This window comes from Jaculus jaculus, chromosome 1, assembly GCF_020740685.1.
Source record: "Jaculus jaculus isolate mJacJac1 chromosome 1, mJacJac1.mat.Y.cur, whole genome shotgun sequence".
Classification (NCBI taxonomy): domain Eukaryota; kingdom Metazoa; phylum Chordata; class Mammalia; order Rodentia; family Dipodidae; genus Jaculus; species Jaculus jaculus.
Window position 1 is genome coordinate 62,260,707 of NC_059102.1, and position 21,397 is coordinate 62,282,103.

The 21,397-nt window shown below is 39.9% G+C and overlaps 1 protein-coding gene across 1 annotated transcript in view; it reads left to right on the plus strand.

Moving 5' to 3' along the window:
- Tmc1 (transmembrane channel like 1) overlaps positions 1 to 21,397 on the plus strand; it is a 144,598-nt gene that overhangs the window by 92,473 nt on the left and 30,728 nt on the right. Inside the window, exons 9-14 of the mRNA XM_004652980.2 lie at positions 6,887 to 7,029; positions 13,029 to 13,173; positions 13,910 to 14,104; positions 16,690 to 16,869; positions 16,979 to 17,140; positions 20,094 to 20,222. Of these exons, the coding sequence (XP_004653037.2) occupies positions 6,887 to 7,029; positions 13,029 to 13,173; positions 13,910 to 14,104; positions 16,690 to 16,869; positions 16,979 to 17,140; positions 20,094 to 20,222 (954 nt within the window). The remainder of the gene's footprint in view (positions 1 to 6,886; positions 7,030 to 13,028; positions 13,174 to 13,909; positions 14,105 to 16,689; positions 16,870 to 16,978; positions 17,141 to 20,093; positions 20,223 to 21,397) is intronic.

Here is a 21,397-nt window from a genome sequence, read left to right on the forward strand (position 1 = left end):
GTTTTTTTTAAATTAATTAATTTATTTATTTGAGAGAGACAGACACAGAGAGAAAGACAGGTAGAGGGAGAGAGAGAGAATGGGCGCGCCAGGGCTTCCAGCCTCTGCAAATGAACTCCAGACGCGTGCGCCCCCTTGTGCATCTTGCTAACGTGGGGCCTGGGGAACCGAGCCTCGAACTGGGGTCCTTAGGCTTCACAGGCAAGCGCTTAACCACTAAGCCATCTCTCCAGCCCTTACTTGGAGTTTTGAGAGAACCAAATAAAATGGTAATGATTTCCTAACTGAGTTCTGAGTAAGTTGATTGTAAAGGAGAAGCAGACATAAAAACTTCATATTCAGGGCTAGAGAGATGACTTAGTGGTTAAGGCACTTGCCTATGAAGCCCAAGGGTCCAGGTTTAATTCCATAGTTCCTATTGAAGCCAGGTGCACAAGGTGGCACATGCATCTGGAGTTCATTTGCAGTAGCTAGAGGCCATGGCATGCCCATTCTCTCTTTCTATCTGCCACTTCCTCTCTCCCTCCCTCCCTTTCTATCAAATAAACAAATAAAATGTTTTAAATAAATAAGTAAATAAATAAACCTAAATTCTACACTAAGCCCTAACACAGGTGGAATGTGAAGATCAATTTGGGACCTTTACCCAAATGTTCTTGCTAGAATGAAATCACAGATTATGTCACTTGACCCTGAAGATAGCATATTTCCTTGAAGAAAAAAGTTATATTTGGGCTAGGCCAGCCCAAAGTCCCAACTTAATAGGCAGAGAAGTCACTGCGTCCCCTGGGTTGGTGTGATGAGAAGAAGGCTGTGGGATGTTACCTATTGGGCTGTAGGTACCTGAAGAAAATCTCAAGATAAAAGAATACTCTCTTATCACCTCTGTAATATCTGCCTTTGGTCAATAAAGGCCAATCATGAGGAGTCCTGAACTAGCCCATCATATAAACAAACACACAAAGATGGATCTAACCAAGGGGGATAATTTCATTGTGGTAAGAGTCAGACTTTTCCCTGTAAGCAGCAGAGAGCACAAAGGGTTTTTAAATGAGATGCAAGTGTCATCAGAGCTCTGTCCTTTAGAAGATTCTTAAAAATATAATGTGAGTATTTGTATTGGAGATGTGACATAGAGACCTGTAAATGAGGGCAGTGCAGAGAAGTCTGTAACCAATACAGCATTATTTGTCTTTACAATGTGTGTACATAGGATTTTGGTGGCTCTTAAGTTATATATCTCATGATTGCTAAGAACTTCCCCCTCCTTGGAACATTGTTCAAAGTTAAAAATGCTTTAAGGTATTGTTGAAATTGAAAAAAAAAATTAGGCAGAAAGTACAGGACTTACCCAGTGATGGGCTATGGGGGCAGTTAAAAATGGGGGCATGATACCAATATCCAGGGTTTTGGTGGTGGTGACTCTGGTGGGTTAGTGATGGCAGTACCTGAGAAAGGAGGAAGAGGCAGATTGGTGGAAACTTCTTTGACTGTGCTGAGTTCCTGTGGACATACAGGTGAATGAAATGTATCATAGGCATTGGGCACCATCAAAAAGAAAAGGGAACTACTTTTCACTAGAAGCAGGGTTAAAAATGAAGCACAGTTGATGACAGAAAAGCTCAATTATGGGATTCATCTATATCTAGATTGGAATCCTGCTGCCTATTGCCTGTGAGATACCAGGTAACCACTAGGAACCATTTAAGATCACATGTACAGTGACAGAAGTGCCTACTTGTCAGGTTGGTATTAAAATGACAGTGTGTATGGGAAATATTAGCACAATGCCTGGCATGTTACAGCGTATAATAAACATGTACTCTGAATATTTAGCTCCTAAAATTGCTCATTTGTTGGAGCAAGAAAACAGGTGCTAACCCTGAGGGTAAAAGCCTGTATCAGCCAGCAATCTAGAATTCAATGGAAATAGCATGAATGCCTCCTGCCTGAACAAGAGGCAGACAAGTGAGAACGTCAGTTCATGGACAGACACTAAGAGAAACTGTCTGTGTTACAGCTTTTCGAAAGGAATCCCAGACATAGCTCTGCACCTTCTTTTTTTTTTTAAAAAAAAAAAAACATTTATTTGTTTGTTTATTTATGAGAGGGAATGACAGAATGGGCTGATCAGGTCCTCCAGCCACTGCAAATGAACTCCAGATGCGTGTGCCACCTTGTGCATCTGGCTTACGTGGGTCCTGGGGATGTGAACATGGGTCCTTTGGTTTTGCAGGCAAACGCCTTAACTGCTAAGCCATCTCTCCATCCCAGCTCTGCACCTTCTGCTGAAGCTAAATGCTAGAAAGTCTAGGCCAAATCAGCTTCCTCTTTTTAATCCATACAGTCTTCATCAAGAACCATTTAGCAAACATCTCCATGATAGGACACAGAAGCAGTGTACCTGGGTTAAATAGTAGTTCTGTTTTTAGTTTTTTGAGAAGTCTCCATGCTGATTTCCATACTGACTCTACAAGGTCACACTCCTACCAGCAGTGAATAAATAAGAAAGGTGCCATTTTCCCTACATCCGTCTCAGCACTTTTTTTTTTAATATTAACCACAGATGAATGGATAAGGAAAATGTAGTACATATACACAATGGAATTTTATTTAGCCATAAAGAAAAATGAAATCATAACAACTGCAGTAAAATGAGTAAGACTAGAGATTAATATGTTAATGAAGTATCCCAGACTTGGGAAGATAAATTCCATGTTTTCCTTATATGGATCTAGGTTTTAATTTTTTACATAAGTATGTACTTGGGTGGATTACAGGTCCTGAAACTAGAAAGAGAACTATAAAAGGGGAAAACGAGTTCTTAAGGGAAGGTTGTGAGTAGGGAAAAAGGTGTAGACTACATGTGACATGGAAGCAGAAGGGGACTAGAGCAGGAAGCAGGGGACCAGCAGAAAGGAACTGAGGTAGGGGATGGAAGGAGGATCTATATCAACAAGTACTACATGTGAAAATGTCACACTGGAACCCATCACTTTGCATGCTAACTTAAAAACTGATAAAGAAAGGATGGGGAGACCATGCGGCATCTGAGTTATCATGCAAGGGAAGATGGGAGGGAGCAATAGTCTCTTCCAGGATACAACCCATGAGGACCAAGGTGGCTGCTGTTTTGTGACATTAGTTGAGGTTCCTGTTGGGTCTTATCAGCCTCTTCAGTCCCTGTTTCTCTCCTGCACCTACTGTATAGGTTGCTAAATGATCTCATTCCTGTCATTCACCACACTTGCAACCTTCTTTAAAAGAAGATGCAAAAAACCAGTAATAGCTCAGATAAAAGTAGAAATGTAGAGGCATTCAGTTCCTACAGTACCACCCCTTCACATATCTTTAGCATATATCCTTTATAAATTACACCTTTATAAATTGATTATAACTTTATAAATTCCTTTCAATTTTGTGTTTGTGGGACATTTTCTTCCAAATAACAGATAACTGATAATGACTTCAAATTAACAAGCGTTGCTAAGGATTATGGAATTCATTCACCACCATGGGGCAGAGTGTTGCCTTTGATAGGGTATTTATAAATATAAGAAATCACAAAGGGATGGAGCTCTAATACAATTTCAGGGAACAAATACCTATGATGTGGACATTTTGTATGAGAACTCATAGTGAGTTCTCTAACCCAGTCTCCCCCTCCATCTATTTATAGTATTTGGCAAATAGTAGGTTCTCAAAACATGTTAGTAATATAAATAAATACATGAGTGATTACTACTGACAAGATAATGAAAACCTTCTCTTTCTGGTGGAAATCTGTCAGTGACTATGAACCAGAGTAGTTACAGCATCCTACCAGGAATTAGCCTCAGTCGACCATATGTGAGTACAGAACTGCAGAGCTGGAAAGAAATTTTCTGTGCTTATTTGAAACTTGGCTCAGGCTGTGGTTAGTCTGTCACAGCTTTTGGGGTGGGAGAGTGCTCCCACAGGGAAATCAGGGCGCACTGACATGGAAACTGAATAGATCCGTGGCTGGGCTATTTTAGTTGCTCCCAGATGTCTGCTATTATAGTTTGAAGGGAAGGGAAAAGACATGTGGAGGGTGACATGGTCACTGGATGAGAGGAAGAGTATTCCCCTTCTAGGATGGTTCATCCTTGCTTGAAAGACACCCATCAATATGCTACTAAGATGACTTGATAAAACCCTGGAAAGCTGCATTCCTCACTACCTATTCATGCACGAGTGCATATGTGAAAATAGGTAAATTAAAGAAAGCTTTGTGAATCATCAGGACATTCCCCCAAAGAAAATGAACCCCTTCCCAATTTTGGTGTGACGCAATGTTTATGAAGGGCCAGCACAGAACATATGCTAAGTGGTGCATGCGCCAGAGGAGTCCGTTGCCCCCAGTAGCTTTTGTGCTGGCCGAGCCAGCTTACCAGATGTTCGGTACACATCCATGTTCTCCTTTCACGATCATTTCAGAGTGCCTTTCAATCCTGGTGCTGTATTTGTGAATTATAAAACGTGTTAGGTTGTAAGAGTAATGGGTGTGAGGTGAAGTTCTCTGAAACCTTTCCGAATGGTGTGTCCAGGGTCCCTTTCTAAGAGGCCTTGACACACCAGGGTCCAGCCCATGGAGTATAGCTCAAAATCCATGTTGCGTTGGTAACATAGTTTGTTTCCTTCTTTCTCTGACACTAACATAACACAAGTCTCAGGAGACCAAGAAAGAGCGGAGAAGCAGCCTAGCTCCGCACTTCAGTACGTGGAACTGGCATTAAATCCAGCGCATGCTCAGGCTCCGTCACAGTCTAGCTGGGTGCACTTGGGCAGCCACTGGACCTCCCCAAAGCCCAGTTTGATTATCTGCAGAGCAAAAATGAGGGTATAGTAGCCCCTGAAACTTTATGTTGGTTGAAGGGTAAGGCCATGGGCCTCCTTCATCATCCAACTAGTTTGGGAGCAAACCAGAGATAAAATAAGGGTAAGTAAGACAGGTACCACTTAAAACGTTGCCATCATTATTTGTTAAAGAAGGCAGCATCTCTTTATGGACAACTAAGCTTCGCAGGCAGGCTTCCACCACAAGATGGACCGGCGCTTTGGCGTGCACTCTCGGGACATTTCCCTTCATCACATCTGCCCACTGTGAGGTCTCTTTCTACCCCTGGCGCTGCAGCGGGGCAGCGGGGAAGAGCTGGAAAGAAGCATCCGAAATGAGGAAACGATGTCCATAGATGCAACAACTTCATGGGTGTCTCTAGAGGATTCTGGGAGATGAAGTAAAGGGCTAGACAAATGCTTACTCATCAACAAAGTACATAGATTCTGGTACTGCCGCCTTCAATGCCTGTATGTGGTACAGGAAAGCGCAGGGCTTTGTTGCTTGCTGACCACCCCTCTCATTCCATCCTGGCCTCTCTAGACAAATGTACTCTTGTTTCTGATTAGTTCTTAGAGTATTAAAAACCAAACTTGCCACAAATTTTGAAAGAAATATATGTGTTTTTCATATCTCCATTTGACCTAGGTATGATTCTTAATTAAGACAGTTTTATGAATTCCTTCTCTTCACTCTTCTAGGAACAAACAGCCAGGGCATTTCCTCTTCTCTCCTCCTGATGCTGTCTCCTCACCTTTTCCTTCCATACCAGTGGGTCTCACAGGCTTACTACTGGGATTCTGTAAATAATGTTACAGGTAGCCGATTGGATTTTGTACTACTTCTGTAGCAGGCAGATTCAGGTTCGCTGAGATGAACTTCCAGACCAGGCACAGTTATGGAGGAAGGGATTTATTGAAGCTTACAGATCCAGGGGAAGTTCCTTAATGGCAGAAGATGGCCTGCCTTCACAGGCCCAAACAGAGAGAGTGAAGTACAAACCTAAAAGCCAAAAGCCACAGCACACTTCAGGAACTCCTACTAGGCACACTTTGCATAACTTCAGATTGAAATCTGAAACCCACCACCACACAGTGACACTGCCTCCAGCCTGGTGGCTAAAGATGCAAACTACAAACAAATAAACAGCTGAATATATTGGGGGCCATCTATTCTATTCAAACCACCACACCTTCCAAGGGCGACTCTCCTGATCTCAACAGAAGGCCCTAAATTGGCAAATTATTTCACAAAACACAGTCATGCAAAGTAATAGCCAGAGGAGAGTCAGACAAGGGCTGAGGGTAGATATACAATGTTATGGAAATAGTGCTTCAATGGTGAGTGTGAAAAACAGCAATATCATAAAGGAAGTAGTGCTAGAAAATGTCAGTGTTCTGCATAGAAAGAGGGGTTATTTGGGTTGCCTAACCCTGGCAGACAGGTTTTTGGAAATCAGTATAATGTGTAGAGGATGATGCTTGTGATGGGGGCAGGGGTGCTGATGTAGTCTGCACGAAGGCAGATCATTGGTTCCATTGTTATCTTACCTGTCTCTGACTTTTGCTAAGTGGGAAATGAGACCCAGTCTCTGTGGCAAGGAGATCAGATCTAATTATGGCTTAAGTGACACCGGACACTGCATTTTATAGAACCTGAAATTCGGCACACATTTCAGTGAGCCCTCCCATACCTGTCCAAATTAAGCCAGTTCTTAAATGATACCACAAAGTCTATTTTGATGTTTAGAACAATGGACATATCAGAGTTATGGCTCTACAGCAGAGCAAGCCTATATTTCGTTAGAAATTGTGTCTACTTAGAAGTCACCAGATTGCAGGTAAAGCAAGCTGTCAATTAGCGACTACTAAAAACTTTCACTCCACGGGGAAAACATCAACAGAGCTTATGTCAGAGATGTGATCCCAGGTTGGAAATGAATGCCATTCTGCTATTCTGAAGAATCTCTCTTTCCTTTTGAGCTGCTCATCACAGACTCTTCTAAGTGGCTTTGTTTTTGAATTTTAGGGCTTGGCGCAGTATTCTGTCCTCTTTTATGGCTATTACAACAATAAACGGACAATCGGATGGCTGAATTTCAGGTTGCCACTCTCCTATTTCCTGGTGGGGATTATGTGCATTGGCTACAGTTTTCTGGTTGTCCTCAAAGCGTAAGTTTCATCTGTCTGTCGGGACCAAGCAATGATTTCTGGAATCAAACAGGGAATGAACTTGAGAACTGGATATGATTTTGTTAGTATTTCATGCCTACAGGATGCCAAATATGTAGAGATGAAATGTAGTTTTTATACTAGCATTGACATTGGACTATTACATCCTCAAAACAAAAAGGGTGAACTCGAACACTGGTCTTTGGGTCATTACTTTGGGTCAGAATATAACTCCACACTTCTTCAATTACTCTATTCACAAAAAACTTTAAAATATTCCTTTGTGTACTTCAACGTATAAACCAATGCTCTTGGGACCCAGACCTGTCTTCTGCACACAGAAAAGCTGGCAGTGCACAGAATCAGCTCTGCCGGCAGAGGTTACCCTCTGGTTGTTTTGAAAAGCCAGCAGAGTCACTCATCCAAAACCCTATCTGTGAAAGACAGGAGAAATGAGTGCCTCCCCCAACAAGACCATCACACTCAAATATATGGTTTGCCATAGGGAAGGTACTATTAAAGTATGGGAAAGGATTTCAATGGGGAAACTGATAGAATAATGGTTATTCTTTTTTCCCTTTGCTTGATGCATATTTCAGTACAGAAATTTACACTGAAAAATCTGGCAGTTGTTTGGGGCCTAACAGGAGCATGGTGGGAAATTATCTTTTGGCCAGTTTTTTGAAGTAGCTTATGGGAAGATTTAAGGAAGGACCACATTCTTAGTTTGACTGTACACAGAGACTTAACTATAGGAGTGCCTCTGAGCATCTAAGGGGCAAAAAGTGCACAGGCACTCTAAGCAGGTGCTCTCTGGAGCAGTCTGTGACATGCTTATGTCCCTTCTATATGTCACTTTCTGGTTCCTCCACAGAAAACTGTCATATTTTATTTTCGAGCACTTTTAGGAGTTGTATAAAGCTTTATTGCTTTATTGGAGACTTCATATCAAGGCATTTATTAGCTGTCCAAGCATAACTAATGACTCCAAATGTAAGGCATCTTTCCATATGACAACACACTATTACTTCCCAAACTAAAAGATTTCTGGCTTTTTTATATCTTGCTTGGCTTCCATAAAAGTTAGAAGTACCATTTGTATTATTGAGACAAGATAAGTCTCATTTCTGTGTTGTTCCCTTAGTCTCCAGGGTGTTTAGACCCTTCTGGGAAGAATGTCTTTGTGCATCCAGCTCCATTTTCTTTGTTGTGCTGGGGCTGGAGCCCAGTGTGTCACACAGACTAGACTCGTGCTCTGTCATTGGCCACCTTCGCAGCCTGCTGAGCTGTGCTTTCAGTGGCTGGAGAATCTGTGTCCGCCATTGTGTTATTAGGACACTCTGCCTAACTTCAGTTCCCAGCTCCACAGCGAACTTGTTTACATGACCAGCAACAAACAAGCAATGGCTGTATCTCCTGTTTCCTATTTCTGATAGAGGTGGAACAGGTGTGAGGACTGAATGAGCTAACACACACAAAAGCTCTCAGAGCATGCCAGTATGTGAAAAGGTTTAACAGGTGTTAACCTGTTTAGAGGATTATAATCTATAGGCTAACTAAAGAATCAAACACAGTCAGAATAAGAGAAATTGAGGCCACATGGAGACAGAATTTATAAATGACACATGATTTAAGTATTCAAAGATATTATTAGCCTATCTGTGGTTGTTTGAATGTGAATGTATGTTCCCATAGCCTCTGGGATTTTTGATCAAGGTTAAGTGTCCTGTTTAAGTCTCCAGGAGCCTGCTGGGGGAGGTGACACTGGGGGCCAATCCTATAGTCCAGCCCTAAGGTGTGCTCAGAGTGAGTTGGAGCTCTGGCTGTTTGGAGTTTGTTGACTGTTGGGGGTGTCTCTCTGCTATGCATCTTTGTAAGTGAGCCACTTCTGCCATGATTAAGCTTCCCCTGGTATCAATAAGCCCGAAATCAACCATTTTCTCCCATAAACTGCTTCTGGTCAGGTGTTTTTTTTCCCAACAATGAGAAAGTAACTGACACACTCTTCTATGATATGGTATTATAAGTAGACTCATAAAGAGCAAAAAAGTATGTATAATCCCAATGAGCCATAAAATAGAAAAAAGTTTTAAACAGATGACTGGAATAGGCATAAAATGTTGCAGAACTGGGAAAATAAGCAGTGGTAGAATGTTGGCTTAGCATGTGCAAGGCCCTGGGTTCCACCCCTGGCACTGAGATGTAAAAAGCCATGCCATAGGACTACACAGCTGTACATTTATAGATTTGTATTTCCGAAAGCAACTTTCTGGCAGATGAATTTAAAATATCCAGAGCAAGATTGAATAAGGTAGGCAAAATATACACAATACATTCAAAATGTCTACTGTTCATACTAAAAAGAAAAGGTAATATTTAAAAATTTTAAATTTATTCAGCCCAATATATCAGAGTATTATCATGTCAACATATTGTCAACATGAAGTTATAATGGAAGTAGTCTATGTCTTTTTGGATGGGTATTTATTCTTTTTTTAAAAATTTTGTTCATGTTTTATTTATTTATTTGAGAGTGACATACAGAGAGAGAAAGAGGCAGATGAGAGAGAGAGAGAGAGAGAGAGAGGGAGGGAGAGAGAATGGGCATGCCAGGGCCTCTAGCTTCAGCAAACGAATTCCAGATGCGTGTGCCCCCTTGTGTATCTGGCTAACGTGGGTCCTGGGGAATCGAGCCTCGACCCGGGTTCCTTAGGCTTTACAGGCAAGTACTTAACCATTAAGCCATCTCTCCAGCCCAAGGGGTTTTCATTCTTTAAAGTCTGGTATGTTTTATACTAATCAGATTTCAAGGTAGCAAGCACATGCTGTAGTCACATGGATGAGGCAGCTCTCTATGATAGGCTGGCCTTTTCAAATTTGTCTAAGGATCCCATTTAGCTTGTAGTAACTGCTTGGAGTAACTCCTCATTTCTCCATTCAAAGCCATCCATACTATGCCAACCACTCCAGCCTGGCTTTGGGCCTTTTTCAGTCACATAACTTTGGTAGCTTGTCACCTAACTGACACGTGATTTAAAGCTGTGGCTCTGTACATGCATTGCCATGCAGCGATTACAACCCAACTCACACCCCCAGAACAATATTTGGTAGAAAAGAATAGATGAGATCTGAATGGTTATACAAAATCCTTCATCATCTCTCTCTGTTTCCAATCCTACTATAAGAGTAGGTCTGTCGGTTATATCACTTAAGCTGACTGGAAGGGAGTCTGAGTCCTAAAACCAGCCAGGTTTCATCAGGACATTGCTATCTTTTCCTTACTACAAATCTCGGTCCCACAAAGTGGTGCAAGTATATGTATATATACCTATATACTAAGTATCTAATAGGAAGGTAAAATGAGAAGCCCCCCAAAATACTTGGAGGTTTTGAGGTAGGGCAACTGTGTTAGCTCAAGCACAGAAAGTCCTCAAGCCCTGGGAAATGGCTAGTTGGTCACCTTAATTTTAAGCCTTCCCTTTCTTTCCTTTTCCTTATTCCCTTTTCTTTCTCCCCCTGCCCCCTTCCTTTTCACCCCTAACCTCTCCTTCCTTTCCCTAGTTATGGTGTCCTCCATAGCCTCTTATGTTTGAATACTTAATTTCCAGTGGCTGATGCTACTTGGGAAGGTGGTGGAATCTTGCTGGAAGAGGAGTCTCACTGGCACAGGCCTTAAGGAGTTAAAGCCCAGCCTCACTTACCCCATTCAGCTCATTCTTGTTTCTTCCTCTCTGCTGATGTAAAGATGTGGCATTCCTGCTGTTTGCTCCTAGCATGCATTTTTCTCTGTCATGATGAAAATTCCTCTTGAAACTTTAAGCCAAACTGTCCTTTAATAAGTTACTTCTGGTTATGTATTTTTCTCTAGCAATGACAAAGTAACTGCTACATTCACATTCTCCTAATTTAACTTTCCCTTCTCCAAACCCTTCCCTAACCTTGACTTCCTTAACTCTACTCTCTCCTGCTCCTCTGACCCCCTTCCCTCCTGTCTCCCTCCCTTCCACCAGTATACAGTCACATAAATTTGGGAAGCACACTAGCACAGAATAATTACATGGCATCTGTGTCTTTATATACTGTTCTCATCCATTTGAGACTTAATATCTCAAAGGGAAAGTTGTTCGCTTCTGCAATCTAATTGGTCATAAATTTTACAAGCTGATAATCTGGATTTTACTGGTATGTTTAACAGCCAGCAGCTGAATAATTCACAGAAGGCATGCCTTCTTGAGGAATTCCTTACTGCCTACTTATACCAGTAGGCTGACTCAAGACTTTTTTTTTTTATAGTAGGGCTCCATGAAAGTAAATATCTTCTGTTCTGCTTATGAATCTGGCAATAATATTCATAAAGTAGGTTAAAATATCCTTGGATACTTCAATTATGTTGTTACATATAAGCCAAAAATGATGGTAGGAGTTTGTCTACATATACTATCTCTCTATCATTAAATGATATACATATTAAACACACACACACACACACACATATAAATAAAATAAGCTAACATATACCATAAGCTGCTATCAAAATATACATATATTTTTTTAAATTTGGAAATTTGACAATATATCCATTCATATTTCTGAATTTATGACAATGACTATAATGCATAGCTAAAGTAACATTTGTATTCCACATTTATTATGTGAGATCAAAACGTTCACCTTTTTAACATCACAAAGTAAATAAAACAACATTTGACAGGTGATGAAATAAAATTCATAGGTAGTAAGTGACATACCTAAGGTCATCTGACCTTAGGACCTATTTGAACCCAGGTTTTTAAGTATTATCCACCACTCCCTGCCATCTCTCTGTGTTGTCCTTAACCTTCTCCAGGGAAAAGTTGTGCTTCCAGTCCATCTGAGTCATGGGTGAAGTAGGTGTTAGCTTTTCCCACTGACTCGATGAAGAAGTTAGGGTTCACTATAGTTTGGTGACTTGATGAACTCACATGATCAGAACAGTTATGAACTTCAGGTCTAATTCTAGCCTTATTTTCCTAGTCTCTGGGGGAGGATTCGTACATGTTTGTCCTGACAAGGAACTGTCTCTAGCTTATCCTAGGTGGCTTTTACATTTTCAATATAAATATTACAATTATTCCATTGTAGTCAAATTCCTTTGGAACTTATATGATTCTTCTTTCCAAAACATTCAGTAAACAAATTAAAAAAATCAAACGTTTTAAATCCAAGTGTTTATCTCATAAGACACTTGCATATTCCAAGATTTCAAAAGAATCTTGGGCTTCATACTATTTTTAAATTAGTGAAAAATGTATTTTCTCCTTCTATCTTGATTGCCATTTTCTTAACTATATCCCCTGTACTTTTTTTTTTTTTTTGCCTGTTGACCCAGACAGTTGTGACCTATCTCATACCCTGGCTAAATGTCTTCCAGGTCTCTTGATATCCTTCAATGGGATCTTATTATCAAAATAGTTTCTTCTCACTGATATTCACACCTTACCAATTAAACTTTTCTTTTTTGATGGAATCTTTATTATATTAAAAAAAATCAGATCCCCATGTAGACTACATTTTAATATTTTATTTCTCAAAGATATTTACACTAGGTGATAACACTTGGTTCTTCAAATGATGATTTTCAGACTCAGTTGTAGGTGATAGCAAGCTCAGTAAGAATGATCTATAGGAACATGACCTCCTGGCAAATCTCATGTCACACTTGATTGTCTCTTCCTCCTCAAAGTCCAGTTGACCGTTCAAAAATGTTTGGAACAGAAAGGCAGTGAAATATGAAAAATTTAAAGTCACCATATGCATTTTATTTTACTGTTTTATGCATATCACCTATAATTAAAACTCACCATAGGAACCCTCTCATAAACATGGACTGGGGATAATACTGGCCCAGGTCTGAGTGGCTTCTCCAGTTTCCCACGATTATGATGTCTTGTCCCTTCCTCCCACTCTCCTTGTCCTTTCTCTGTCTACTTTGGCTGCTGAGTTAATGCCTGTTCTTACAGGATGACCAAAAATATTGGCGATGATGGAGGCGGCGATGACAACACTTTCAACTTCAGCTGGAAGGTGTTTTGTAGCTGGGACTACTTGATTGGCAACCCTGAAACTGCAGACAACAAATTCAATTCTATCACCATGAACTTTAAGGTAAACACACAAATTTCAAAAGCCCATCTTTGTATGTCTAAGAGTAAAATTGAGGGCCCCCTGTATAGTTTATCTAGTAAAATGTCTTGACAGTTAAGAGAAAGGTAAACTAATCATTTCTGCCTACTAGGAAATAGATGGTGCTGACTATGGCTAAAGGCTCTCTAACAACCATGGCAACTTTATTATGCTTGGGTAGAGCAATGATCACTAATTATTCCAGGAATGACTAAGTTCAATACTTTAAAGTGATTCTAAGACATCATTACATAGCTTTGAAAATGGTGCTAGAACAGCTGGGTATGATGGATCCCATTTGAAATGCAGAAAAATTAGGAATGCAAGGTCAGTCTTAACCACATAGCAAGTTCAAAGCTAGCCTGAGCTACATGAGATCCTGTCACCAACAAGTATTGGAAGACAATATCTTTTGAATGAAGAATCTCCTAGTGATGTAGCTTATTTGTAAGAATCATCCCTCCTCATCTTGCTGACTATTTTTTTTTGTCCCTTTTTCTTTTTGGTGGGATAATAGTTTGAGACAGGGTCTACTATAGACCAGGCTGGCTAAGCACAAACTCACTATGTATCTTAACTGGGCATTCTGTGTTTATCTCTATAGTCAGTTATATTTCTTGGTGAATTCTAGAGTTAGTTTACATTTTTATTTCTCATTTTGCTGGCCCTTTCCACCTCATAATTTGTAACCGCTGTGTTTTGTTTTGTTTGGGTGCAGGAAGCTATCACAGAAGAGAGAGCAGCCCAAGTGGAGGAAAATGTCCACTTGATCAGATTCCTGAGGTTTCTCGCGAACTTCTTTGTGTTTCTAACACTTGGCGCAAGTGGATACCTCATCTTTTGGGCAGTGAAGCGCTCCCAGGAATTTGCCCAGCAAGATCCTGACACCCTTGGGTGGTGGGAAAAAAATGAAGTTCGTCTTTACATGCTTTTAATGTGCTTAGAATCTGATATTTGCTGCTTGGGGTGGGGGCTGTGTTCTTCAGTTGTACATTGGACAGCACTGTTCTACCTACACTTCCATTCTGCCCTGGTAGCTAAGCACAGTCCATGCACATGTTCTACTTTATTCCTGGGCACCAGCAGAAGTGGTAGAGGTGGCACAACTCATGGTGGGCAGTTGCCTATCTTCTTGTGTTATTGATGGATCTTGGTTCTCCTCTGGTTTCTCTTCCATCCATAAATTAAAACAGATTCTCCAACTAAGAGTAAGATCAGCTTGAGTTGAGGGGGAATGCAAAGTTATTTGAGAAACATTTTGGTGTGCAAGTCCACTCTTCTTCTCCAGAGAACAATGGGGTCTTCTAAAATTTAGGAGTTTTCTGACCATGGGATTTAAACTTGGTTTTCAGTGCCAGATTGGAATTTTCTCCCAGTGAGCAGGCTTATGTCCAATCAGAGAACAGTTGGTTACCTGCAGAGACTGTGTGGCACCATTGCATAAGTGTACGCTTCTTGTCTGGATGGTTGACTTTTCAGTCTGCAGGGTCCTCTGCTCATTTATGTTGTTGCTGACTGTTGTCTTCTAGCAGCTCCCATAAGGCTCTCCAGCACTGTCAGGGCTAGTCAGGAGGGAGCTAGTTTCTCTTCCAGGAGAACTGCATTTTTAAGAGACCAAATACCACAATTATTTCATGGAAATCTGTAAAATAAAAGTCATTAGGTAGAGGGAATATTTTTCTTAAAGGAAAAGAATAGCTTAAAACATTTGCCACATTTGCTTTCTCAAATTCTGTCAATTTTAATAATGAATATTAGCCATATTTTCATGCAGACTGGCTCCATGATGCATTATGCTCATATTTATTTTTTTATATATTTATTTTTAAAATAATCAGATTATGGGCTGAAGAGATGGCTTAGTGGTTAAGCGCTTGCCTGTGAAGCCTAAGGACCCTGGTTCGAGGCTCGATTCCCCAGGACCCATGTTAGGCAGATGCACAAGGGGGTGCATGTGTCTGGAGTTCGTTTGCAGTGGCTGGAAGCCTTGACGTGCCCATTCTCTCTCTCTCTCTCTCTCTCTCCCTCCTTCTCTCTGTCACTTTCAAAGAAATAAGTAAAAATAAACAAAAAATTAAAAAAAATAATCAGATTAGGAGGTTGAGTGATGAGTAATTAATTGCTTCTTACACAGTCAGGAAGCTGAGACATGAGGATGGTGAGTTTGAGGCCAACCTTAGGCTTCACAGTGAATTACAGTCTAGGCTAGCCGGTCTAAAAAAAATAATAAGTCACTTTTTGTAATAATTGGGTTAACATCTATTTTAGAGAATCCCTGAATTTACCATCAAATAAAGGTAATAATGGAGGTTCACACAGAACTTTAGAAATCTAATGAAAGAAAATTTAAATTTATTTTATATATAATTGCATAGAATGTAAGTTTTTATGTTACTGTGAAATTAGTTCATGTTGACACAGTTTTATATTCTCCTTGTTATACTGATAAGATGCTATTAGTAAAAAAAATTAAAAGCAATTATTTTCTAAATATAGTATGGCAGTCCTAATCACTGAAAATATATAGAGTCCATAGAGAAAAGCAGAAATTGTTCAGTGGTCACATTTTGAACCCAGACATTTGGAGAAAAAGCCCCTAAATTACCTGGAATCTTTTTTCTCCTTGTATACATCTTCTGTGTTTATATTTTCCTTATTTGAATATAGCAATGCAATCCTGAGGGTACCAAATAGCCATGAGATAGATATGAATGATACATTTTTGATTTTTATGTCTTGCCACTCTCTTTCTTGACTGCCCTCCTGCATTATTCTCTTCACTATCCCAACTCCTCATATATTCCTCTAAATGTCTTCTGTTCTTTTTTGGGGGGTGTAGGGTTTTATTCTAGTTCAGGCTGACCTGGAATTAACTCTGTAGTCTCAGGCTGGCTTCAAACTCATGGTGCTCCTCTTACCTCTGCCTCCCAAGTGCTGGGATTAAATGCATAGGCTACCACACCCAGTTCTGTGTTCTTTTGATAAATCCCATCCTACTTTGAGTTTGCTGTTTTTGTTATTGTCTCTCAAATGTTGCATTCCCCGAGATTCAGTATTTAATCCTAAACTAGTCTCTGGGTGTCTATCCATGCTAGTTGATGAAACTTACCCATATGATAATGATGGTCACATCAGTGCTCCCAGCATTGACTTCTTCCTCAAACATATCATTTTCCATTTCCTCTGGAAATCTTATAGTTCAGTGCATCATCATATCTGGAATAACATGATATAAATACATGGAACATTTACAATACCAAGAAACAGGTCACTGTTAGGGACTCATATACATAGCCTTCTATATTTGACTTGTGAATATGAGTTGAATACTGTTTTTGTTGTTTTACTGATATTAAATTTAAAAAATGTGTGAGATAATATTCTCTTGTCTGATAAAAGAACAAAGGAACCCATCTGAAAATTCTCCAATGTCCTCGAGAAAACTCATAGTAGTTTTGAAACACTATGTTGCTGGCTTACCCTTGTGTCTCCCTGTAGATGAACATGGTCATGTCCCTTCTGGGGATGTTCTGCCCGACACTGTTTGACTTATTTGCTGAATTGGAAGACTACCATCCTCTCATCGCTCTGAAATGGCTACTGGGGCGCATTTTTGCCCTTCTTTTAGGCAACTTGTATGTATTTATTCTTGCTTTGATGGATGAGATTAACAACAAGGTAAGCCTTATGTCTGGATTGTTCTTGCCTGTGTGTCCTGCTCTCAGGATTACCAGAAATGCCTTTTAAAACTATGTTGTGTTATTTTTGCTTTTACCTCATTTTCTAGATTGAAGAGGAGAAGCACGTGAAGGCCAATATTACCCTGTGGGAAGCCAACATGATCAAAGCCTACAACGCATCCCTCTCTGGGAACACCACAGGTCCGCCCTTTTTTGTTCACCCTGCAGATGTACCTCGAGGACCCTGTTGGGAAACGATGGTGGGGCAGGTAATGTTGTAAACAGCAGGGCCTGTAGTCAGTGGGTTGGAAAGAAGGAGACTCAATAGTTTTCCCAAAACTGTGTACTATTATTTTGGTCATTGACTGGCTCTGAATTCCATCTGCCTTGTCAGGGATTCATAGTATTCCACTGAGATACTTATTTAATTTCCCATTTTTAGTTACAGGAAAGGGAAGCACAGTTTACAATGAAATGGAGAGATTTTTATGATCTACTTATGTACTTGTGAAGCACCCAGATTTAGACATAGGTTCAAACTAATATTTAGATGGACTTTTATCTAGTGCTACTTGTTCATCCAAATGATTTTACACAAACATTAAAGGAAATACTAAATATCATGGAGTACAGTTGTTGGGTGTGTGATGCTCCTCAGGGGCCCTATGGCCATGATAAAAGGAACTGACACTAAATGACATTCCTGAGGTGGCAACCTTTGAGAGATTTCTCTAAAGCATTGTGTTCTCCTGTGGTCTGTAGAAAGATATTTAAAATTTATAACACAGGTTGAAAAGATGGGTTAAAGGCACCTACTTGCAAAGCTTAATGGCCTTCTAAAGATGCATAAAGTGGCACATGCATCTAGAGTTTGTTTGCAGTGGTCGGAAGTCCTAGTGAGCCCATTTTTCTTCTCTTTCCCCACTTAAAAATAAATAGAAATATGTTAAAAATGATATCATGATGTTAAAATCCTCCCTGGGTATTTCATATAAAATGTCACTTATGGAAAAGAGGATTACCAATTAAGAGAACAAGCTAGCCACTCTGAAATTTTCTCTTACGTGAGGAATCCTTCCTGAGGTGGCATTGTAAGCAGAACATCCTCATCTTTTTCTAGCTTACAGTAGATATTAGAATCTAGTCTGAACATCGTCTGGGGATAGAGAAAGACTACAAACAGGGAAGAAAAAATATTAATTCCAAAATAACATTAAGGATTTACTTTCACTCATTTATACTTCCCATGTTTATTGAATGGGCTCCATATAGCAAACATTGTGCCAGATGCTAGACATATAAAGGGAAACAAAGGTTGAGATCTGTGAAAATTACAATTTAATGGATGTGGGGAGGGGCAAGACGGTTAGTTAAATAATTACAAAAAAGTCAAATGTGCATTGGCAATAAGGCACTACAAAGGTGAATTACTTGGAATCTGATAGCTTTTTATAGAGACAGCTTGTCTGTAGAAGTGAAGGAGGCTTTCCTAAATAACGCTACCACATGTGTTAACTAAACTGAGACAAAAGGTGAGTTAAGAATGATTAGTAGAGTGAAGACAGTATGCAAGGCCTAGTGACCTGAAAGTCTGAAAGAGGACTAGTGGTCCTGCAGTGGAGGAACGTCATGCAAGAACAATATGGGGAGCTGTGTGTGTGTGTGTGGGGGGGCATCCGAAGGATGAGGACTCTGTTGCTGCAGTAATGATAGCTTTTAGATCACCCATGGGGGAAAGCTTTTTCTCCTTTACTAATTCCCTGTTCTGTCTCTTCCTGGCCTTTCAGAATAAATATGTAGAATTGCTTACAAGCCCTGTCATAGGCATTATTTTCATAAAAATTAATGCTAACTTAAAAATGCTATTTCAGTAATATTTTGGTTTTATGTATTTACATTATAATTAACCTACTTAGGGAACTCCAGTGCACATTGTATTTATCATTGTAATATGTTAAATATTATTCATAAAAGAACACAATGCTCTGGAGAAATCCCCTGCAGGATGACATTTTGGGAATATCGTCTAGTGTCAGTTTCTGGCATGCTGGTCATTGGGCCCCTGGAGAGCATCATGTACCTCCCACAGAACTATTTTTAAAAGAAAGCATATTAAAGCTAAAAGAAATATTCATGATATTTCATAGGGTACTTAGACATTGTGAGGATGTTAAAGGTGGCACACAGCTGGCTGGAGGTTAGGAGGCACTGCTCTGATGAATAAGGCTGGAAATTAAGCTGCTGATAACTAAGTAGTCAAATGCATCTTTGTCCTATGAGACAACACACTAGATATTTTAAAAGATAGACTATCTAGTGAGCTGGAAATAAAAATCAAACCACTCCTTATCACCTGGGAGTCTTTCTCTTTTCTTTTATAATTTGAGGCAAAGTCACACATACACTAAACTGATTTCAAATTGACCATGCAGCTGAGGATAATCTTGAATTTTGATCCTCCTCCCTCCTCCTACTGAATTCTGGGATTATAGGCACATATCATGCTTGGTTTATGGTGCTGGAGCTTCCTACAGGATAGACAAGCATTCTAGCAACCGTGATACATCCCACACCATGGTATTTATGCAAAAATTATGACTTGTTGTATATTTAGTGATTTCAGTCTTCAGAGTTATTGGAGAGAAATAGAAAAGGACTGGCAGAGTGACAACAGTGAGCAAAGTGTGTAATTGTAAGCCCATCTTTATGTTAGTGTTCATTGTCATAGGATTTCCATGAGTGACCTTCCTTCCAGACTCACATTACACACGTTTTGCACTTATATTCACACTCATACCTCAGAGGTGACTTGGATTTTCCAAAACTTTTATTTGAGTACACATATACATATTATTCATGAATACATAAATTCAGGCATGCACAGGATATTTTACTAAAAGGAATTTTTGCCATATACCTTATTTTGAAAAAAATTAAAAATCAAGTTTATGTTAGAGGATTTTAGCTTTGCTGTGGTTTGAATGTGATCTGTCTCCCATAAACTTTGAACACTTGATCTGACCATGGGGAAATAATTACTTTTAGACTAACACAAAGCCAGTGAGTTATTTTTCACTTACCAGATATCGCTATAGTTTGTCCTTTGACCATTAATTGGGTTCTTCAAGCCAACCACTTTTTAGAAACAAGACAAATATGATGCTGACACTAGAGCCATCTGAGACAGAAATGTGTGTACTGATGAGGATTTTGTCACAACAGGAATTTGTGCGGCTGACTGTTTCTGATGTTCTCACCACTTATGTCACAATCCTTATCGGTGACTTCCTCAGAGCATGCTTTGTACGGTTCTGTAATTATTGCTGGTGCTGGGATTTGGAATACGGATATGTGAGTATGATGTTAACTTTTATTACATTTCTTCTCTATGAGTCATCATGTACACACACAATGCAAGAGGAAGAACACCTCAGAATTTGATGAGTGAGATCACCTTCTTAGATGTCATACACGAATACTAGTAAGTATAGTTATAACTCAGAGGAGGCCAGATTTGAGTATCTTGGTTTCTGATATTGAACTTAAATTAGCACAGTGCTACTAAAGCAATATAGCTTGATCTGCCACTAATAAAGTTGGACTCAAGCAATCGTGGCTCACTTGTCAGCTTCTTTCCCATGGAGTGGGCTGGGTCTTCCAGAACAGGGAAAGGTTGCTATCAACTGTAATTCGATATATTCCATTGCATTCTGCTGTGGTGCAGGGTAATTATCATGCGCCACTTACTATGTAGTACATGAGGGGATAAACAGACTCAGTAAATATGGTGCTTGCTTTATGAGGCTCACAGTCTAATAAAGAGGCTCACAAAGACAACAGGGTGTTGTGGAAATTTCAAGGAAGACCTAGTTTGGTGACAGGACTTTGTTTTTCTGGTAGAGGCAGCTCTTTGCCTGAAACAATAGCACATACTACTCTGAGCCCCAGTGGTGCTGACATTGTCAGCTTACAGGACCCACAGGTTTTAGGGAGGTAGCAGAGCAGACCATGTTCTGTGGTCTAAGACATCACATGGCTTCCATGGTCTCTCATATGCGAATAAAATGGGCTCCAGTGATCCTGGGGAATATGAGCTGAGAAACTACGAGTGCTCTTGTGTGCTTACACCCTCTCGGCTTTGTGAGCACTATGGAGTTCCCAAGTCCTTCCTAATCCCTTAGTACCTTATATGGTCTGTTCTTTCCTTTTTCTTTTAGCTCATTTGTTCTGTAGAGTTCACAAACATGGACTTATTTTTATTTTTGATGACAAAAGATGGCCCTTGTATTTCTCCCTTAACGGTATGTTGTTTCATAGGATAGGCGTGGCTGGTTTCTTGTCATTAAGCATTCAGAAAATATATCACCTCCTCAGATAGCTTCTCTGACCATCAGTATAACATGGCCTATCAAATGCTATGCCAACTTACAGTTTTATTGTATTCAGAAGATAGATGTGCACCTATTTAACATTTTCCTTTAAAATGTGCTTAGTATCCATCTTCTTCTCTTAGAATGAATGCTGAT